The 21681-nt window shown below is 43.4% G+C and overlaps 1 protein-coding gene across 5 annotated transcripts in view; it reads right to left on the bottom strand.

Annotated features, from left to right (window-relative positions):
- Nucleotides 1-21681, bottom strand: part of CKAP5 (cytoskeleton associated protein 5) — a 112154-nt gene that overhangs the window by 66218 nt on the left and 24255 nt on the right. For all 5 annotated transcript variants that reach the window (XM_084849997.1, XM_084850031.1, XM_084850021.1 and 2 more), the window contains exons 5-16: nucleotides 15106-15277; nucleotides 13794-13926; nucleotides 13612-13715; nucleotides 12888-13001; nucleotides 10674-10778; nucleotides 10093-10182; nucleotides 9843-10007; nucleotides 7315-7443; nucleotides 5218-5400; nucleotides 3894-4007; nucleotides 2968-3078; nucleotides 400-492 (exon numbers count right to left, since the gene is read on the bottom strand). In XM_084849997.1, the coding sequence (XP_084706123.1) occupies nucleotides 400-492; nucleotides 2968-3078; nucleotides 3894-4007; nucleotides 5218-5400; nucleotides 7315-7443; nucleotides 9843-10007; nucleotides 10093-10182; nucleotides 10674-10778; nucleotides 12888-13001; nucleotides 13612-13715; nucleotides 13794-13926; nucleotides 15106-15277 (1513 nt within the window). The remainder of the gene's footprint in view (nucleotides 1-399; nucleotides 493-2967; nucleotides 3079-3893; nucleotides 4008-5217; nucleotides 5401-7314; nucleotides 7444-9842; nucleotides 10008-10092; nucleotides 10183-10673; nucleotides 10779-12887; nucleotides 13002-13611; nucleotides 13716-13793; nucleotides 13927-15105; nucleotides 15278-21681) is intronic.

Genomic DNA, 21681 nt, shown 5'->3' with positions numbered 1-21681 from the left:
GTCCACAGAAAGGTTCTATCCCCATTCACATATGAGTAAACTAACTTCTAATCCAACAGTATACCATGTTTTACTGAAGCATTTTTGGTCTGTATAGCCTGGGACTATGTTGTCAGAAATATTCTCTGTATCAGTGAAGCAAAGAATAGATATTCTAAGCAGAGATTAAATGCAAGTATGATTCCACACTGAAAGCAATAATAAGAAGTCAAGGTCCTTGTGTAAAACCTTCATAAATCATACCCCTAAAGACAGTAAAAACCTCCTTTTCGGAGTTTTTAGCTGACCTGCAAGGTAATTTTTTAGATGCAGTTGATTATTAATAAGAATTACAATAGTACATACTACAGCTTTTTCTAGGGTTTATTCTTTTAACAGTACAACAAACTATTGCTTTACCTGAAAGTTGGTCTCCTTCCATCCTGGTTTCTTTGCCAACATCCTTACTAGAGCCTGGCAAGGCATTTCAGTTCTGTTCATTAGCTCAACAGCCTTAAAGTTTAAGAGAACGCTATTAACTCCAGAAAATGCAAAGCAATCCTCAGGACCATAAATACAGATGAACTGCATTCTACAACCCAGTGTGTGCTCAAATGTGTTTTCAGGTTATAGCCAGGCCCCTATTGAGCATCTGCAGAGCCTATGGTCTCTACCAAGAAATTAATGTTTTATTCTCTTCACTGTAGAAGGAGAGAGTTATTGTATGATTAAATACAGCTTTCAATTAAAAAGCTGCATTAGAGGGCAGTATCCAACACTGTCGGTGCACCTCCACCCATTCTATTATGCTTGTGGGACCAACTGCCAGCGCAACAGGAAGCTAGCGCTTCCTAAAGCGGCCCCAGAAATGAGCTGAAACACTCGCTTTTGGAATGAGACAGGTCAGCGGAGCTCCCTTTTACCCCATTATGGAAACAAGCAATTCAGCTGGATTGTTGTTGATTTAGGAACCACTAGCTTCCTGTTGGCTGGTGGTTAGCCCTACTGGCACATGGGCACCATTGGATATTGCCCAGAAAGTTTTCCAGAGAAGCTGCTTTTGATTTTTGAACTCTAATCAAGGTTTGGGCTAAAGCTACTGCCACACTCACAGCTGGTGTGATGTCAAGGAAAGGTCAAGGTGATTTGCTGATACACACATATTGTAGATACTACTTGAGATAAGGACTTAGTCCAATATATACAGGACAACACCATCAGGAAAGAAAAGTAAGCACATCGGACCGCATTGTTTTTGTCTTACTGACACCATGGGCTCAGATATAACACTAAACCACGGTTGAGCATTACAAGAAAGAGGCTAGTCTTGTTTGATTAACCACTGTTTGCCGTATCAGCCAAACTGTGGATAATTTAAACTGGAGGTAAGCAATATGGTGCCTGTGGCCACCAATGCGGCTGCACATATCTCCCCCAGCACCTGCATAGTGCCCTGCTGATACCCATTTTTTAAAAGTTTATTTTATTTTTAAAAAAGAAAAAAACTGGGCAACCAGGATTACTTCAAAGAGCAGCACTAGCCTCCAGCCACTTACCATCTTTATTTCTCTGAATGCCCCTGGCCCTACATGGACCTAGAGACATTCTTATGAAGTAAAAATGGTGGGTGGCTGGGGACAAAAGCTTTGCTTTGAAGTGCTTCCAGCTGCTTGGATAAAGAGGAAGGACAGATCCCATTACTGCTGCCTGTTAAGGTGGGAGTTCTGAGGATGGCAGCAGGGCAACTGGAGGAAGGCTGGGGGTGACCCAATGGAGTGGGAGGAAGTGGGGAGACTGGGGCTGGGAAAATGAGGATGGGCGCTGTGGCCCAGTGTGAATGACTGAGTTTCCATTAACAGTCGTTTCCTGTTTCAAGTGAACTAGGAAACTACAGTTAACAGCTTCAGCCAGGGTATTAAGCCAGGATATTAAGTGATGGCTTGCATTTACAGTTAATGGAAGACTTCCTGGTTTATTTACCAGATTATATGAAAGGGCTGCATGTGCAGATAAAAGGTTTGTTCATATCTCGGCTTAAGAAATGCTGACAGTAGCCCTTATCAGCAGTTGTTAAGTCTGATATAACTAGGACTAGTTCTCACAGAGGTAGTACACCTGTGTTTGGAATGTACCACTTCAAACTGTAGATGGGGGCTTGAATTTTTTATACTGCACTTTGGATAACAGGTGTCCCGGGCCTAATTCTATTTGAGGTGGTAAAGCATGTACCACTCACTCCTACCAGTGCCAACTAAGCTTCCCACTTCCCATATCCTCGCTGTTATCTCTGATCTGGGAGTGGAGACAACATTGGAGATTCCTCCAGGGGGGAATTATCCAAAGGAAGGGGCCTGGAGGCCAAGCCCCACCCACTGGAGAAATCCAAGGAGGCTTCACAAGCTGGATGGGGAACCTCCACAGGCTATATCAAGCTTGTGGGTCAGAGGTTCCTCATCCCTCCCCTAAAGTGTACATGAGCACTGCCTGGACTGGAGAAGCAAGGAGTGCCCAGTCTCAAGAGTAAAGGAAACATTAGCACATTACTAACATTAACAGTTTTCAAAGTGACCCAAGCAACGGTGGAGGGAGGCAGGGAAATGTGTGTCTCTTCATTAGTGATACCACAAGACTAGCTAATGGGATGTGGTCAGGAAGGAATATGAAAATTATAGGATGTTTGAAGAATGGGAAAATGCAGTTTCTCAGCATTAGACACTCTAGTTTAAAGGAAGATATCTGGGTCTTCCGTAACAAATGCTTTGGCTATTGGGCAGTATAGAACTATAATTAATTTTAATTAATTTTTTAAAAATGAACTCTGAATTTATTAATAAAAGAATGGTATGGAAGGCCCTGAAGCACTATACAAGGCTAAGGGCTTCTGTGGATTGCAGAAGTCGTTTGCAGTAGCTTCAAGCAGTATTTATAGCTATAAGAGACCACTATTATTTCAGACTAAATTCCAAAAAATCATGCTTGTATGATTACCTTTTGAAATTCTTCCATGCAAGCAAGCCTTTCCTTCCAGTTGCCACTATCTAGCTGCTGTATGCAAGCAGCTGGGAGAACAGCTGAAGCTTTCTCCTCACACATCTCTATCTATTATCAGAAAGGGAAAAAAGAGTTCATTTTTTGGTAGTTTGTATTCCAAGCAGATTTTGATTGTACTATTTAGCATTCTGTAACATGTCATGAGAAATACATAGAGAAGACACCTGAATTAAAAAGATAACCATGCCTTGTGTGCACGTGTGAGGTGTCACTGTTATAAACTATAACATATAACAACATGGTGCATTTCTTAGAGTTAAGAGTTCCTTTAGGTTTGCGCCTTGCAGAACTGCTATAAAATGTCTCAAGCTTTCCTTTTTATTACAGCCAAGAATAACCAAATAATTTCATATCCACACTAGACAAATGAACAAACTGCAAGACTAATTTTTAAAATGCACTAAATTCATGTTCACAAGTTCTCTGCTATCTCACTGCTGTCAAAAGGTGAACATTCATTACATTCACACAAATGGTTAAAACATTTCTACTGAACCTGAACAATTTTACTTCGTAGCTCAGCACACAACTCCCATTGTAGCCTTCCCCGATAAGTGCACATCCTCTCCCCACTCCTTCTCCAGCATACTCATATGTCTGCTGTCACACTGATCAGCTGCTCTTTCAAGGCAACTTAAGGCAAAAAGGGGTTGAAAAAGGAATTTTGACCTTGCTAGTTTTGTCTTCATTCTATGGAAATATCATTCACAGCACATTGAAATGGTTCTTCACTGCCACACCAGTTGTTTTGAACGTAATTATATCTCAAATAATCATCACTGTTTTTGATGTGAACTAAACTAACAGGTATATTTTAAAATACAAAATTTTGCACTGGTTTCCCACACAAGATGAGTACATACCGAGAGCTCTGGCTCAAATATCTCCTTTACTTCAGCTCCTTTCTTGCCTTTTGTTCCAGCACTTCCTGCCCCACCAGCTGTAGCTTGTTTGCCCTTCTTGGATGGGCCACCAGCCTAAGTGCGAAGAGCATAAGCTTCTCAAGTCAACTAAAGTTCACAGCACATGTTTAGAAAAATAAATTTCTGGACAGGAAAATGAGAGAAAACTGAGAAAGGTGATCAGGTGGTTCTAGAGAAATGCCAGCAGAATGGGGTGGGAACTCTGACAGCATAAGGCACTTCCCACTCGATTTCCAGCAACACCCACCCCCAGGTCACAGCCCACCACATTCACCAGGGTTTCCTGGCCCTTGGGAGAGTCTTTTCAGGGAGCTGCTAGGGGAAGGAGGGGGCAGGAAAATTACCTTTTGTCCATCCCCTTCTGCTGGCCTTTCTCTGGATCCAGACCATTCTAGCTTTCAAGACTGCCTTCACTCAAAAGACAGGCATCTGCACAGCTGATGATTAGCACATTTTTATAACTCCAGCATAAAATGAGAATATTGGATTCAATTATATGCTCTACTACACAGTTCTGGCTTTGCAAAAAATACTGAACCAGGGGAGAGATAGGATTTGGAAAAAAATATGTACCATTCAGCTGTTCTAAACTGTGATGTCTTAGGCGGATTACTTAAAAACACAGCACTCAATAAATGTGAATATATGAGAATCTATTCTAGAATGTGTTTGTTGCACAAGTTTCAGCGTAGGAGTGCACTTCAGCTTAAGAAATACAGAAGATGGCCATGGTCACACATGCCATTTTGCATGTCTCATCACCACCTGAGGTGCAGTTGATGGAAACTTGTGAAAGGGAGAACTGTTTGGGCCCCCTTTTGCTGATTTTCCAACAGCACCTGAGAACTTCATTGTTCTGGGAAGCCTTTGTCTGATTAGCGTCTGGAGTTTGCTCTACCTGGCTTCCTCTTGATTGTATTTTTATTTGCTCTATGCGTGCACATGCATGTTGTAACTGATGTACAATCTGTTTTAAAATTATTTATGTTACCCACTTTGCATCTATCATGTGAATTGAAAATGTGGCATCAAAATCTTAATGAATAAAAAGCAAACGCGGCAATCCTGACTTCATTTCAGATGTGTCTTGTTGGTTGGTTTTTAGAGTATTGGACTAATTGTTGTAGTCTTCTGGCACAACTTCTTAACTCTTAAGTAAAGGCAAGAAGCCATTTAGTCACCTCTGAAAGATTTGTGAAAATATAATTAGATCATTATATTAAAGCAGGACTACTCATATTTTAGACAGATTCATTTTCCATACCTTAGCAGCAGGTGCCTTTTTCAGTGGACCAGCTTTGGCTGAATTATCTTTTGTATCTTTGTCCCCTGCAGCCCCTGAAAGAACTGGAGCCTTCCCAGCAACAGGTTTGCCCTCTTTTCTGTCAGCTCCTCCACCAACACGGCCACCAACAGCCAGCTCCACTTTTTCAGCACATTCTTTAATCTAGCAGACAGAATTAAGAGACCATAAAACTAAAGTAAATCTTCAGCATGTCACCATCAGTACCCTCTAATAACTAGATCCTGATAAAATACTTTACAAGCTTTAGAGGCTTTATTGCCACTGAACTGCTTGGAACATGCTGTTTTAAGCTATTATCACACACAACAGCTCTTGCACAGGAAATTATGGATCCCATGTACAAAAAAGTTAAATGATGGAAGGCCGATACCAATTTATTTAACACATGAACTTAGTGACTAGAGTTTTACAGAACCCAAGCTTATACCAAGCTCACAAGCAGCTGGTGGAAGCTCTAGCTCCAGCTCCAGATGGAGCAAGGTGTCTAACCCAGGGGTAGGCAACCTGACCCCCCACCAATGTTTTGCACTTCAACTCCCATAAGCCCTTACCATTGGCAATGCTGGCTGGACTGATAGGAGAATTCATGAGAGTCATTCTACAACTCCCATCTTCCCCAATGCTAACAAAGGCTACTAATCCTGATGGCTATATACTACCTCCAGTATCAGAGGCAGTATGCATTGGAGACACCGTATTGCGGTGGTTCCGGTCCTTCCTCTCCTGTAGGTACCAGAGGGTAGCACTGGGAGAGGAGGTTTCGGGCCCTTGGCCGCTCACTTGTGGGGTGCCACAGGGTTCCATCCTCTCCCCAATGCTATTTAACATCTATGTGAAGCTGCTGGGGGCAATCATCAGGAGGTTTCGGGTGCAGTGTCATCAATATGCGAATGACACGCAGCTCTACCTCTCGTTCAAATGTTCACCAAGGTTGGCCATAGAATCCCTGTTCAAATGTCTGGAGACGGTGAGTGGCTGGATGGGGAGGAATAAGCTGAAGCTGAACCCTGACAAGACCGAGGTACTTTTGGTGGGAGACAAGAGGAGGTTGGGGGATGCTGACCTGGTGTTGAATGGGGTACGGCTACCCTTAAAATACCAGGTCCACAACCTGGGGGTCATTTTAGACTCCCAGCTGTCCATGGAGGCTCAGGAGTCAGCTGTGAGCCCGACAACGCTGTACCAACTCCATCTGATACGGCGGCTGCACCCCTACCTTCCAGACCAGATGCTCCCATCAGCAGTACATGACCTGGTCTCCTCTCGTTTCAACTACTGTAATTACGTGGGGTTACCCTTGAAGACGGTTCGGAAGCTGCAGCTGGTACAGAACGCAGCACCTCGCCTGATTAAAGGCAGCCGCTGGCGAGATCACATCACTCCAGTGCTGAAGGAGTTGCACTGGTTACCAGTTGTTTTCTGGACCCAATTCAAGGTGTTGGTTTTGACCTTTAAAACCCTATATGGTTCCGGCCCAGCCTATCTCAAGGAGCGCCTCCAGCAACACCAGACAGGCCGCTTAACAAGATCAGGCTCGGATGGCCTTCTCTCTGTCCCATCAGCCAGGACAGCTAGACTGGTGAGAACAAGGGAGAGGGCCTCCTCTGTGGTGGCCGCTTCTCTGTGGAACTCCCTCCCTAGGGAACTCCGCCATGCCCCCCTCTTTAATGAGCTTCCGCCACACATTAAAAACGTGGTTGTTCAGGCAGGCATTTGGGGTGGGTTAGGGTATTTTTAGAAATATGTTGTTTTTAATGTAGAATTGTATTGTTTTAAACTGTTTCTATTATTGTACATTGCCCAGAGTGGCTGGGTGACCAGCCAGATGGGCGATTAATAAATTTAATAAAATAAATGTACACCAGTTCCTGGGGAACATGGGTGGGAGGGTGCTGTTGCACTCATGCCCTGCTTGTCGGTTTCCTGTGAGAAGCTGGTTGGCTACTGTGCAAACAGAATGCTGGACTAGATGGACCCTTGGTCTGATCCAGCAGGGCTCTTCCTATGTTCTTATGTTGTATTTAAACAGTGCCGGTGTGATACAGTACAACTTACCCGGTCAAGTTTCAGTTTGTCCACATCTGTTAGGAAAGGGTTCACAGCTTTCTCACCTGCCACCTTCAGGGCAGTACCCAGGGCCTCAAATGCAGCATCTCTAACTTCAGGAGCTGAATCATTAATATGCTGTTGGCAAACACAAGACCTGAATATTCAGCCAGCTAGTCTGCTAGTTCACAAAAGCATTTCAGTACTTAACACTGCAGTGAAATGGATACAGATTATTTTTAACTATTTTGGTTTTACAATTTGCCTGAAGTGCTGGATTCCTTGTAAACATAGCAGTGAGTGGAAGATACAACACCGGTCATTTAGCAAATAAGGATTGCAATACAATAATGTTAACACCAAATTGTAGGGTTTTTTAAAAAGTTCTAAACATCCAAATACTAAGGGAATTGAGGTTTATTTTTTAAAAAGTCAAGATTTCTTAAGTGTCATGATAAGCTATCATGCAAACTATCACCAGACCCAGCTGCTAGCATGGCAAAAAATTAAGCAGGCAGGACTAGAACTGAAATGGGCTCCCACTGAATGGGACAAATCATTTGCACAGCCCTCTCTAAAAAGCAAGCAGAAGGGGATAACCCACTCCTGGATAAACTTCACCACTGAAGGAGAATGAAAGTACTCTATCAACATTTTGTTTATTGTGACAGCAGATATTGGAGTAAGATACCAAATATTGTGGGCAGCCAATTGTTTTGACAGGATGACTGGAGGAGGGCTAATGTTGTCCCTATCTTCAAAAAGGGTAAAAAGGAGGCACCTGGGAACTACAGAACAGTCAGTCTGACATCAATCCCTGGGAAAATTCTGCAGATGATGATAAAGTAATCCATCTGGAAGGACCTTGAATGCAGTGATTATTCGAAGCCAACATGGATTGTCAAAACAAATCCTGCCAGATAAATCTGATCTCGCTTTTTGATCAGGTAACCTCCCTTGTGGACTGTGGGAATGCTGTGGACATAATATACCTTGACATCAGCAAAGCTGTCGACGAAGTGCCCCATGATATCCTGATGAGCAAACTAGTTCAGAGTGAGCTAGATGAAACCACTCTCAGGTGGATCCACAGTTGGCTACAGATTTGGACTCAAAGAGTGCTTATCAATGGGACCTTCTCAAACTGGGGAGAGGTAACGAGCAGGGCTTAGTCCTGGGCCCAGTGCTCTTCAACATTTTTATTAATGACTTGGAGGAGGAGGAGGTGCAAGGAATGCTGATCAAATTTGCGGATGACACAAAATTGGGCGGGATAGCTAATACCCTGGAAGACAGAAACAAAATTCAAAGTGATCTGGATAGACTGGAGCGCTGGGCAGAAAACAACATTTAATAGGGATAAATGCCAAGTTCTGCACCTAGGAAAAAGAAACCAAATGCTCAGTTACAAGATGGGGAATACTTGACTCAACAACACTACAAGCGAGAAGGATCTTGGAATTGTTGTAGATCACAAACTGAATATGAGCCAACAATGTGATGTGGCTGCAAAAAAGGCAAATGCTCTTTTGGGCTGCATTAATAGAAGCATAGCTTCCAAATCCCGCAAAGTACTAGTTCCCCTCTACTCAGCACTGGTTAGGCCTCATCTGGAATACTGTGTCCAGTTCTGGGTGCCATACTTTAAGAAGGATGCAGACAAGCTGGAGAGGGTTCAGAGGAGGGCAACAAAGCTGATCAGGGGACTGGAAACAAAGCCCTATGAAGAGAGACTGAAAGAGCTGGGCATGTTTAGCCTTGAGAAGAGAAGACTGAGGGGAGATAGGATAGCGCTCTTCAAGTACTTGAAAGGTTGTCACAGAGAGGAAGGCCAGGATCTCTTCTCAATCATCCCAGAATGCAGGACACGGAATAATGGGCTCAAGTTACAGGAAGTCAGATTCTGGCTGAACATCAGGAGAAACCTCTTGACTGTTAGAGCAATACGACAGTGGAACCAATTCCCTAGGGAGGTAGTGGGCTCTCCCACACTGGAAGAATTCAAGAGGAGGCTGGACAGCCATCTGTCAGGGATGCTCTGACTTGGATTCCTGCATTGAGCAAGGGGTTGGACTTGATGGTCTTATAGGCCCCTTCCAACCCTACTATTCTATGATTCTATGAAATAGAGTAACAACCTCTTGCTTGAATATACATTGCTTCTTTCTCACCTCCAAGAGACAGTGTGTGTTCTACAATCACATTTGGCTCTCAACAGCTATCTCTCTGCACCACTATCAGACTAAACCAGGCACAAAAGGCAGTCAAGGTTTCCAACCAAGCCACTTGGGCTCTTCCTCTTGCAGGCATAAGAGTACCTCATTTTCTTTGCCTCCGGAGGTAGGGAAAGCTGCCTGCTCTCTTACCTGGCTGAAACAGGATTCTTCTATACAACATTTCATTATTTTGTTGCATTCCTGCTCAAGAATTACTACAGAACACCCTCTACCACCACATGCTACTTCCAGCCCAACATAGGGTTTTGTGACATTATTTCAAGTGCAGACTTGGCTGAGGAACACACATGTTTTTTTTACCTTAAGAAGAGCAGCACAGAAGGGTTTCAGCAGACCCTTGGGAAGAGTAGAAGGAGTGCAATGACGAAAGCTTCTTGCAATGAAGAGGGATGTCTGTTGCTTGATTGTTGGGTTTTTGTTATCCATCACAGCTAATATATCCTCACTGAGGTTTTGTAACGTGGTCTAAAACAGTTGGATAAAGGAGGTTAGCTTTAGCTAAACAAGAGTCTGCTAATCTTGTTTGGAATACTGATAGCCACGGACTTACGGTAAGGAAGATTGCATCAATAGCTTCTTGCAAGGCTTGCACCACCTGAGGCTTTTTCTCTTTGAACTTCTCTAAAATAGTTGGGACAACCTATAAAATATTACCAAGATGTTAGCGTTGGAATGTTCGATTTCTCTCCATGTACTGCACTCTCCCCACAGCATAACAAGGAAACTCACATCTGTCACATATTCAGCCATTTTAAACAGGGACAAATATTAGATGTGGTCTCTTACTCTGCTGAAAAAAAGAAGTTTCTCCTTTTGTTTACTCTGAACAAGACTGAAGCAAAGTAATAGGTTAAAGGAGAACAAAGCCCTCCAGAAGATCCTCTTTTCCCACGTTTCCAAATAACCAAGCATCCCATCTCCAGAATCCCTTTCAGTTTCAGCATAATGAGCCCAATGAAAGACGGCTATACTCCATCTCACTTCGTAAGAAGCTTAAGGGGGAAGTTTTCACATGCAAGCAACTGAAATTAGAAACAGCGCAGCGCCAAGCTCTAGGAGTCTATACTTCAGATAGTTATTTTATTTTGTGCAGTGGTCTGCAAGATACACATTAAGCACATTATTACTTACCTGACCTGCATACTGTCCAAATTTCTTCCTGAGACCAGCAGCTAGTCCAGCAAGGCATTTGGCAGCCAAAGCAACCAACATCACATTGGTATCCTTTCCAACAACCTATAAGGGAAAAGGAATGTTACAATCCAATAATAAAAGTATGCAGATGGAATATCTACAGAAGGCCTCGAAAGGATGGTTCAAGCCAAATCAGGCTTCAGCAGTGAATGTTAAAGTAAAAAAATCTGACTGTGTTTTCCCACCTTTTCACCCAATCTCATGTTATGCCACCTATATGAATAGCACTTCCACATATTTACATTTCAGACTGTGTGAATGCTGAGCTGTTCACATCTGGATGATATTGCTCACTCTCTATGTATAAAGGACACAAATACTTATTAAATAATCCATTTCCATGCAGGCAATGAACAGCTCTCTCATCAACCACTCAAGTTGGTGAGTAAACATCACAATCACACTCTATGTTTACCCATAAATGACCAAAACACCTTTTAATTATACTCATAGTGAGGCCTTGCATTGGATTTGAAGGGTCCATTTGGGTTATATATTTATTTACAACATTTGTATACCACTCCACATCTAAACAGATTCCAGAGTGGTGAACAGCAAGGGATAAAATGAACAAAACATAAAAAGAATGAAACATATTAAAATCATTCTTTAAAAAACAGAGTGCCAATAAAACAGAGGCTGGTCAACTAAGGAAGGCTTTCTGGAAAAGAACTATTTTCAGGAGGTGCCGAAAACAACCCAGCGTTGGCGCCTGCCTGACCTCCAGAAGCAGGTAGTTCTATAGAAAGGGAGCCACCACACTGAAGATTCTTCTCCAGGTGGACTCCAATCAGGCCATAGGTCCACGTGGAACCACCAGGAGCATGCCCTCTGATGACCTCAGTGATTGAGCAGGTTGCTAAGGGAGAAGGTGCTCTCTCAGGCATCCTGGTCCCAAGTTGTTTAGGGCTTTGTACACTATACCGAAACCTTATGCCTGGCCCAGTAGTAAATAGGGCACTAGCATAGTTCCCTCAGCAAAGGAGTTGCTTGCTGAAAAGGGACAGCTCTTGATAGCAGCCAAGCTGCTGCGTTCTGCACTAACTCCAGCTTCTGGACCAGCTTTAAGGACAGCCCCACATAGAACGCATTGCAGTAATCCAGTCTTGAGGTTACTAGTACCTGTATTATTGTGGCCAAGCTATCCCTATCGAGGAGAGGCTGCAGCTGGCGAACCAGCCAAAGCTTGTGAAAGGCACTCCGAACCGCCATGGCCACTTGGGCCTCCAGTGACAGTGATGTATCTAGTACCCCCAAACTACAAACCTGATCTTTCAGAGGGAGTGCAACCCCATCCAGAACAGGCAATAAGCCCAACTCCCACACCCGAGAACCACTCACCCGCAGGGCTTCTATCTTGCCAGGATTCAGTTTCAGTTTGTCAGCCCTCATCCAGCCCATTATTGTATCTAGGCCCTGATCCAGGACTTGCACAGTCTCATCTGATTCAGATGTCACAGGGAGATAGAGCTGTGTGTCATCAGCATACTGATGGCACTTGGCTCCAAATCCCCTAATGACCGCTCCCAGTGGCTTCATATAGATGTTAAACAACACTGGGGACAGATGCTACCCTGCAGAACCCCATAGCTCAATTGCTAAGGGGCCGAGGAATGGTCACCCAATGTTATTCTCTGAAATCAACCCCGCAGGTGAGACCGAAACCACTGTAACACAGTCCCTCCAATGCCCATCCCATGGAGTCAATCCAGGAGGATACCATGGTCGGTGGTATCAAAAGCCGATGAGAGATTGAGCAGAATTAGCAGGGTTGCTCCCCCTCTGAACCTCTCTTGATAAAGGTAATCCATCAGGGCAACCAAGGCTGTTTCAGTCCTGGAACCAGGTCGAAACCCAGATTGGAATGGGTCTAGATAATCAGTATCCTCCAGGAGTCCTTGCATTTGTTCTGCCACAACCCTCTCCAGTACCACCCCTAAGAAAGGAGTATTTGGAACTGGGCAGTAATTGTCTAAAACCGTTAGGTGAAGAGTGGGCTTCTTCAGGAGTGGTCACACTACTGCCTACTTAAGGACAGCAGGGACCACCCCTTCCCGAAGGGAAGCATTCACCACACCCTGGACCCACCCAGTTATACTCCCTCTGCTAGGTTTTATTAGCCAGGAAGGACAAGGATACAGAAATTCTTGCCTTCTTAAGAGCTTTCACCAAGTCTGCATAGTCTCCAGCTTCCAGTTTGGGATTTTTAACCAGCACTTCCACTGCTTCCAAAGCTTCTTTCCTCTCCTGCCATTTTTTGGCCTCCTGCAATGCAAACCATTCGTATATATACCTTTGTCTTTAAAATGTTGGTAAACACCATGTAAGATAAACTAGAATATTTTCAGACTAAGCTGACTTCACAGACATGCTTACTACATCTACAGCATATTTTTTCCATACATGTTGAATAAGACTTTTACCACCACCACCACCACCACCACACATAGAGGCATATATGTACTATTACTAAAAACATGCATCCAGTTGCTATGAACCCATAGCCTGCCTTATGTCTGTATATATGCATTATCAGGGAAGATACACTTTGGTTGGGTGCCTGTATTTGTGTGTACAAGGGAGAGAGGCATCCTCATGTCTTTGTACAAACCCAAGAAAAATGAAGCACTCTTACTATTTTCAGTCATAGCTGTACAGTCAATAACGCAAGAGTTCCCACCAGATGCTAATATGTTCTTAAACTTGAAGTCATTTGAGAATTAGAGAAATGAGAAATTAAATTGTTTTGTAGATACCTTTACTACAAATAGAACAGGACAGCCAATTGTGCAAGAAAATTGGTCAGATGAATTTAGTGACTATGGTTCAAAGAAAGATTACAGAAGGACTAATGGTTAACTGTATCACCACTTACTATTTTATCATAGAAATCTTTAGGAAGTTTGGAGAGAATTTCAACAGCTTCCAGAAGTTCATAAGCATCCACCTGTGGAACAGCCTCATCTCCATCATCTCCTCCTGCAGAAAGAGGTATTAGTAGATATTGCCAAACATGTTTTCTGGCCAGTTTAATCTGACACTAGTTAGCAAAGTTACCTCCATCTGCATCCCCACCAGCTGACTGTTGCTGCTCAAACTTTGCTTTCATTTCTTGCTGGGAACGAAGGAATCTGGTCTGCTTGGGAGCAGATGATGGCAGTTTGACCCATTCCTCTTCCAGTTCTTTTAACTGCAAGAATCAACATTGTTAGATACTAAACAAACATGAAATGCTATGCTACTGACCTAGGCGCATTGTTATTGTCCCCTATTGCAAGTAATATTGTTTCTTGGGTCTTTAAAATTCTACTTGACCTACTGTAAAGAGAACTAGAGCTGGGAAGTCATCACCACATCCCCATTACCACTGGATCCAGTTAACCGCTTTTTGCCAAATTAAGTTCACTGGAAATCATTAACATGCAGAGGACACTAAAAATCTCCACCTCAATGGGAACAATTTCACAGCAGTTTCCTCTCACGACATATCACCACACATCATGCACAATACAATTATTTGATAAAATAGTCTGTTTTGGAGCATATCAAGCAATTGTACTTAATTGCCAGCTTGAAGATATGAATCTGCTACAGTTATACATCACTTTATCAAGTCTGGCAACTAACAATGGAGAAACAAGGAAAATAGATACACCTATTTACACAATGACTGTGACTTCAACTGCATGTGTGAATTCATCATCCAATTAAAAAAAAAGTCAAGACAGATTTTAAGAGATTCAAAAACACATGCACCAAAATGTTACTTTCCTGGCATTTTGTACTGGAAAGCATTCACTACAGACACAGTAATTCAAGCAGGGGCTGGTTTAATTTTCAACCTTGCTTTCCTTGGAACCACATCCTCACTTCCTAGGATCTTTGCTTATTGGTTAACAGAGCTCTTATTTATGAATCACCCCGCTACGAAAAAAGTGCCCATTAAGAACACATATACACCACTGAAGTTTAAAAGTGTTGTTGGCTCTCTTGCTGCTTTTTGAGGACCCTCCACGATCAGAACAAGGACTAGGAGAGACCCCACTTTTCTCAACTCGACTTTGGATGGGTGGGAAAATGGGCTTGTTTTGTCACACTGAATTTCTGAGGGCACCAAGACATCTTGCTGCTTTCCAAGACTCAGCATTTGGTCTCGAAATGACCTCTAGTGTCAATGACCTTTAGTGCAAAGCCAATAGCGCTTGCTAGCATGACAGGCTTCCCAAGAAAACTCAATGTGCCAGCAAGCACTGCTGGCATTGTGCTTAAAGTCATTTATGCTAGCACAATGTAATTTACTTTAGCGGTGCTGGATTTTCCACTGGGAAAATCTATCATGCTCTGTTGATTGACTTCTTGCTAACCTTACCTGAAGAGAGTTTATATTCTGTAGCGGAGGCCTGAGAGCATCCCTTATCCATCGAAAAATTTCAACAGCAAGAAGTTTGGCTTCATCTCGAACAGCCTTCTCTCGAGATTCAAAGAGTTTTGGTAACACTTTGATTATTGGCTTCAGTGATATTATTTTTGAACCAAATTCACTGAAATGGAAGGTAGGTAACACAGTTATCGTTAATTATGATATTATCACAAGTTTACCATGTGCACGAGCACTTTCTAGCAGATGTATACTGGCCATGGTTTTGAACATTGAACTGGTTCGTGTGTCATGCTAAGCCATGGTGGGTTGTTATCGTGGGTTGTTGCAGGGTGGCTTAGCGTGATGTCTGAAGCTGAAGCAGTTTTTCCATCATGGATTGTTTTCCACAAACAAGCCACCCTGAGAACCCATGGCTTATAGTAGGGTTGTTCTCAGGTGGCTTGATGTGACATCCAAACCTGGTACGGCAATTTTATCGTGGGTTGTCAGAAACAGCTAGAGAGCCTCCCAGGAAGAGTGGCAAAACCCCCTGCCTCTCCTCACGATCTTGCTAGTGCTGCTGTCATTTTCCCATATCCCCAATCAGTGCCCTCCGCCTCAGGATGGATCTTTAATTTCCCCCCCATTGAAATCTTGAATAAAGGACACCAGAGTGTTCCGAACATATTTGCAATTATTTTTCTGGTCCTCTGCAATTGTGCAGGAGTGAATGTCCACTGCTAGAAATTTTGCCCAATTTCTCCCTCAATTTTACTCCTCTGCCTTGACATTTTCAGTAGAAAGTGAAGTAACCTTTAAAAATAAAAAAGTATTCACTAGCAAGGCAAGCATCAAAGTGGAAGATGAAACTGACAAGGACATTGACAAGAGGGAGACAGTAGTATGCTTGGCTTAATAGAAGACAGGGGGTCTTGTGCAAGACCCTGAAAAAAAATTGCAAATGTGTTCCCATGTTCAGGAAGGCTCAGGAAAAAAAATTACAATCTGATGCGGAGGGGGGGTTGCTGTCCTAAAATATACATTATTTTAAAGGTTGCAAACGCATTCCTGTGTTCATAAGGGCTCAGAATCTTCCTTACGGAATTTCGCCTACTTTTGGTTCACACCAAAAATCAATATTGAGCGTTTTTTTTTTTTTACAGTATTTTTGTATCTGGATTGTGCTATAACCTGATAATTCAGCAGCAGCTAGTAAATATTCTTGCAACAACTACTTCATATACAATATTGAGTTATCCTGATTATAACCAAGTTTTTATTAACAACCCCAAGATTATCTGAAGACATCACTGATACAATACTGGACAAAGACTACTGAAGATGGAAATAGTTATTTCACTGAAAATGTAACACATGGGAAATGGCCTATTTATAATTAGACTTGTAATTAGGTTACTACTGCAGTGTTATCAACCCCCCTCCCCCCAACCCCAGGAAGCCTGACTTCAGACAGACACATCTGATAAGCAGTGACTGGAATTCAAATAGCAGTTTAGATTAATCTGGATATGTGCAGGTGGGATTTGGCAATTTTTTTAATGTCTTGAACTACTTTTGAAACTCTCTTCCACTTTCAAAAGTTATTTGGCACGCTATATGGGCAGGGAAACCTGGCATTAACGAAACAAGTAAGAACTATTATGGACATGGTGCACTACTCTCATGAATATAAGAAAAGCCGTGCTGGATCAAACCAAGGTCCATCTAGTCCAGCATTCTGTTCACACACTAGTCAACCAGCTGCTCACAGGAATCCCACAGGAAGGACATAAGTGCAACAACACCCTCTTGCCCATGTTCCCCAGCAACTTGTGTACATAGGCATAATGCCTATGAGGTCATATGTAGCCATCAGGGCTAGTAGCCATTGATCGCCTTCTCCTCCAGGAATTTATCCAGTCCCCCTTTAAAGCCATCCAAATTGGTGGCCATCATTACATCTTGTGGTAGTGAATTCCATAGTTTAACTATGTGTTGTGTGAGGAAATACTTCCTTTTATCTGTCTTAAAGCCTCTACCAATCAGCTTCATGAGGGAGGGAGAAAAATGTCTCCCTATCCACTTTCTCCACACCATGCACAATTTTGTACACCTCTATGTTGTCTCCCCTTACTCAACACTTTCCCAAGCTAAACAGTCCCAGAAGTTGTAACCTTTCCTTGTAGGGGGGATGTTCCAGCCCCTTGATCATTTAGTTGCCCCTTTCCGCACTTTTTCCAGCGATACAATATCCTTTTCTAGATGTGGTGACCAGAACTACACACAGTATTCCAAGTGTAGTCACACCACAGATTCGTATAAGGACAGTATGATATTGGCAGTGTTATTCTCAATTCCTTTTCTAATTATACCCAACACAGAATTTGTCTTTTTCACAGTAGCTGCACACTGGGTTGACATTTTCATCAGCAGTCTACCACAACCCCTATATCCCTTTCTTCATCAGTCATCACTAGTTTAGATCCCATCAGCATATACGTGAAGTCTGGATTTATTGCCCCAATGAACATCACTTTACACTTGCTTACATTGAACTGCATTGCCCATTTTGATGCCCATTCTCCCAGTTTGGAGAGATCCTTTTGGAGCTCTTTGCAGTCCCTTTTTGTTTTAACCACTGTAAATAATTTGGTGTCATCAGCGAATTTGGCCACCTCCCTACTCACTCCTGATTCCAGATTATTTATGAACAAGTTGAAAAGCATTGGTCCCAATACAGATGCCATGGTTCAAACAGCTGCTGCCAGACCACTGACTGGGGCTGGCTACAGGGAGCATACAACTACCCTGTTAAAACAGCTTCATTGGCTCCCAGTCTGTTTCTGGGCACAATTCAAAGGGCTGATCATGACCTATAAAGCCCTGTACAGCTCGGGTCCAGGTTATCTGAAAGACTGTATTCTCCCCTATGAGCCTGCTCATGCCCCAAGATCTTCAGGGGAAGCGTTTCTTGCAGTCCATCACAGGCTCGCCTGGTAGGAATGCGGGAGAGGGCCTTCTCGGTGGCTGCCCCAAGGCTCTGGAACTTCCTTCCCAGGGAGGCAAGAGTAGCACCCTCCTTGGTATGTTTTCACAGACAGGCAAAAACTTTTTTGTTCCAGCAGGCTTTTGGGGATAGATAGTCTGGACCTGTGAGAATATGATGGATTGATACTATTATTGATATTGTTGTTGGCTTTTTTTAATTCTAAATTTTTATATAATTTTAATATTACTGATTTAATTAGATATTTAACTTTTGTATATTTCTATTTAGATGTTTTAACTGTATAAGTTTTTAACATTGTAAAGCCACCTTGAGTCCCAGTATTGGGAAAAAGGTGGGATATGAATAGATAAATAAATAAAACAATAATGTTGATTCTTTTTCAGCAGGGCTTGTACTTCTACCTTCTTGACTCCCCCTTTCAACTTCCTTTTCACCAGATCACTCATTTTAGAGAGGTTTGCTCTTTTGAAGTCAAATGTGACTGTATTGGGCCTCCTTGGCAATTTTCCACTTAAATATATATATTAAATCTGATAGCGCTGTGGTCACTATTTCCAATTGGTTTGATTACGCTCACATCTCATACTAGGTCCTAGGCAACATCGCTTAGGATTAAATCCAGGGTTCCCTCCCCTCTGGTTGTTTCCATGACCAACTGTTCTAGGGCACAGTTATTTAGGGTACTGAGAAATTTAACCTCTTTGTCATAACTAGAACATGCATTTATCCAGTCAAAGTGGGGGTAACTGAAGTCACACGTTATTACAACACTTCCTTGTTTGGATACCTCCCTAATTTTGTTTTTATTTATTTAAGTATATCCTGCCTTTCTACCAAAAAAAAAGGCACTCAAGGTGCGGCATTAAATAAACAGACAGACAGACAGACAAAGTCATCTCAAGATCACGCCGAGGATCCTGATCTGGGGGATGATAGCATGTTCCTAGTAGTGAACTACTTTTGGAGCCTGGTATTGTCACCCAAAGCCCTTCTGTGGAGAAGTCTACCCCTTTTAGGTTTTCTAGTCTGCTTGATACTATGCCCTCTTTGATGTACAGAGCAACACCTCCTCCAGCACACCCTTCTCTGTCCTTCTTATAGAGTTTATATCCAGAGATGACCGCATTGCTGTTTTTCTCCATTCCACCAGGTTTCCGTAATGCCCACTATGTCTAGGTTCTCCTTTAGAACCCAGCACTCCTACTCTCCCATTTTGGCTCAGAGGCTTCTAGCACTTGCATAGAAACAGCTATAGATGGTGCTCGTCCCCAGATGTCTCTGGTGTGTGCATCTTCTGCTATGGCTCATAGGCCTCTTTGACTGGCTATTGTTTCACCATATGCTCCTGGCCTATTCCTTCTCTGTCCCTGTAATGTATGCCTATTACATCAATGTTTGTGTTTTCTTTGTTAAATGTGACCCAGGTAAGATAGGGTTAATAATGTACCAGAGAGTGCGTGAAAGGTGGGACGGGCTTGTGTGTGTGTGTGTGTATTCTGAAGTTATAAAAAGAATGAACTGACAGTTAGGAGTCAGATAAAGCCTTAGAGATTGAAGAAACTACATCTAGTTAGTAAAGAAGTCTGTATAAGATTCTAGAAGAAGTAGAGCAGGTAGGGTAGTTAAGACCAAGCATTAATGAATAATAACATATAACTCTTCGTGTTACAAATAAATATTTTATTTGTTTTTACTTTAATTACAGACTCGCAGTTGTTGACTGAATTGTTATGCTACCATCATGAAATCTTTTTCCTTGTTACTTCTCCTATAGTGGGTTGAGAGAACCCACTGAGCATATGGAGTTTCTCTAGCACCCCAAGAGAGTAAAAAGGCTGAAGCTTGGGTGTCAGCGAAAACAACTGATCCAGGTGAAAGCAGGAGTTTCCCCGAGAGGTTTGTTTCTCAGTTTCAGAAGTAGAGGCTAGAGAAAAGGTGAAACCCAGGTAGGAATGCCATGATCCCCATTTGGGCAATTGGAAACATTTTCATCTTCATGCCCTAGGGATGATTCAACCCAAACCAGATGCTTCCCAGCCCCTGTCAGCTTTCCCCCAGGGTTCAGTTTAAAAGCTGCTCTGCCAACATTTTTATATTAAGCGTCAGCAGCCTGGTTCCATTTTGGTTCAAGTGGAGCCCATCCCTCTTGTACAGGCCCAGCTTGTCCCGAAATCTTTCCCAGTGCCTAACAAACCTGAACACCTCCTCTCAATGCATGAAGGATACAGTGGCATGGAGACTCTTCAGCTTTGTCTGTCTTGCTGGCTCGGCGCATGGAACAGGTAGCATTTCAGAGAAAGCCAGCTTGGTAACATCCTACCTAGCAACATAAATTTGTCTTGCAGGACCTCCTGACTACACTTCCCCACATCATCACTGACTCCACCCCAGCACTATCTACAAAGCTATCTAGATGGCATGTGATATTGTGATGTCCACAACCTTCGCACCAGGCAGGCAATCTGCCATGTGGTCTATGTGCCCATCACAAACCCAGTTGTCTGTGTGTCTAATGATCGAATCTCCCACTATCACAAGCCCCCTGCCCCCAGAGGCACATCCTGAGTGCAAGAGGATATTTGCTCATCTTCTGAGGAATGGGTCCCTTCTAAGGGATCATTTCCCTCTTCCTCAGAATGACTCCCTCCTTCCCTGAGGAACCGCCTCCCCGTTCTCCATGGCAGCAGAGCAGTTGTTACTCAGAGATTGGGATACCACTATTAGGTCCCTGATGCTCTCATCCACCAACCTCTCTGCCTCTCTCAGCTTCTCCAGTTCAGCAACCTTGGTGTCAGGGTGGACACTGAGCCCATAGAATCCCAGAGTAGTTCTGATTCTGAGGAAGAGCAGTCGCTCCTGGGAGAGGAGCGCGCTCCTCTTTCCCAGGGCCCACAGCTGACGGAGATTCCTCCCACCAGCATTCCTAGATTAGAAAGCAGTCCAGGGAGTGACCGAGCACAGATAGCAGACTTGGTGGATGCGCGACGCAGACGCAGAGAGCGGCGCCAGATGGAGGGCGTAGAAAGGAGGCGTAGTGCCCAGTTGGCGCGCAAACAACGGCTGCGCCCAGAGGATCCAAAGGAAAAGGGGAGGGACTCTCCCTAGTCCTTAAGTTCAGGGGTCTGCCAGTAATTCCCTTTCAAATGGGGACCAAGCTGTCAAGGGCTCCTTGGAGGCCTCTCTCAGTCTAATTTAGTAGCCAAGTCCAGACACAGACAAAGGGATTCCTTTCAAAGCTTTATTCTTCTTTTATAACTTAACAACTCTACAGGTAGCAACTAGATCTGAGCAGCAGAGTACCTATGCCCTAAGCTGAAACAGTTGGTCCCCGTTTGAAAGGGAATTACTGGCAGACCCCTGAACTTAAGGACTAGGGAGAGTCCCTCCCCTTTTCCTTTGGATCCTCTGGGCGCAGCCGTTGTTTGCGCGCCAACCGGGCACTACGCCTCCTTTCCACGCCCTCCATCTGGCGCCGCTCTCTGCGTCTGCGTCGCGCATCCACCAAGTCTGCTATCTGTGCTCGGTCACTCCCTGGACTGCTTTCTAATCTAGGAATGCTGGTGGGAGGAATCTCC

This window comes from Heloderma suspectum, chromosome 1 (genome assembly GCF_057233095.1).
Source record: "Heloderma suspectum isolate Gila_16-S chromosome 1, 16-S_ref, whole genome shotgun sequence".
Taxonomy (NCBI): domain Eukaryota; kingdom Metazoa; phylum Chordata; class Lepidosauria; order Squamata; family Helodermatidae; genus Heloderma; species Heloderma suspectum.
This window is presented reverse-complemented; position numbering and strand designations above follow the sequence as displayed.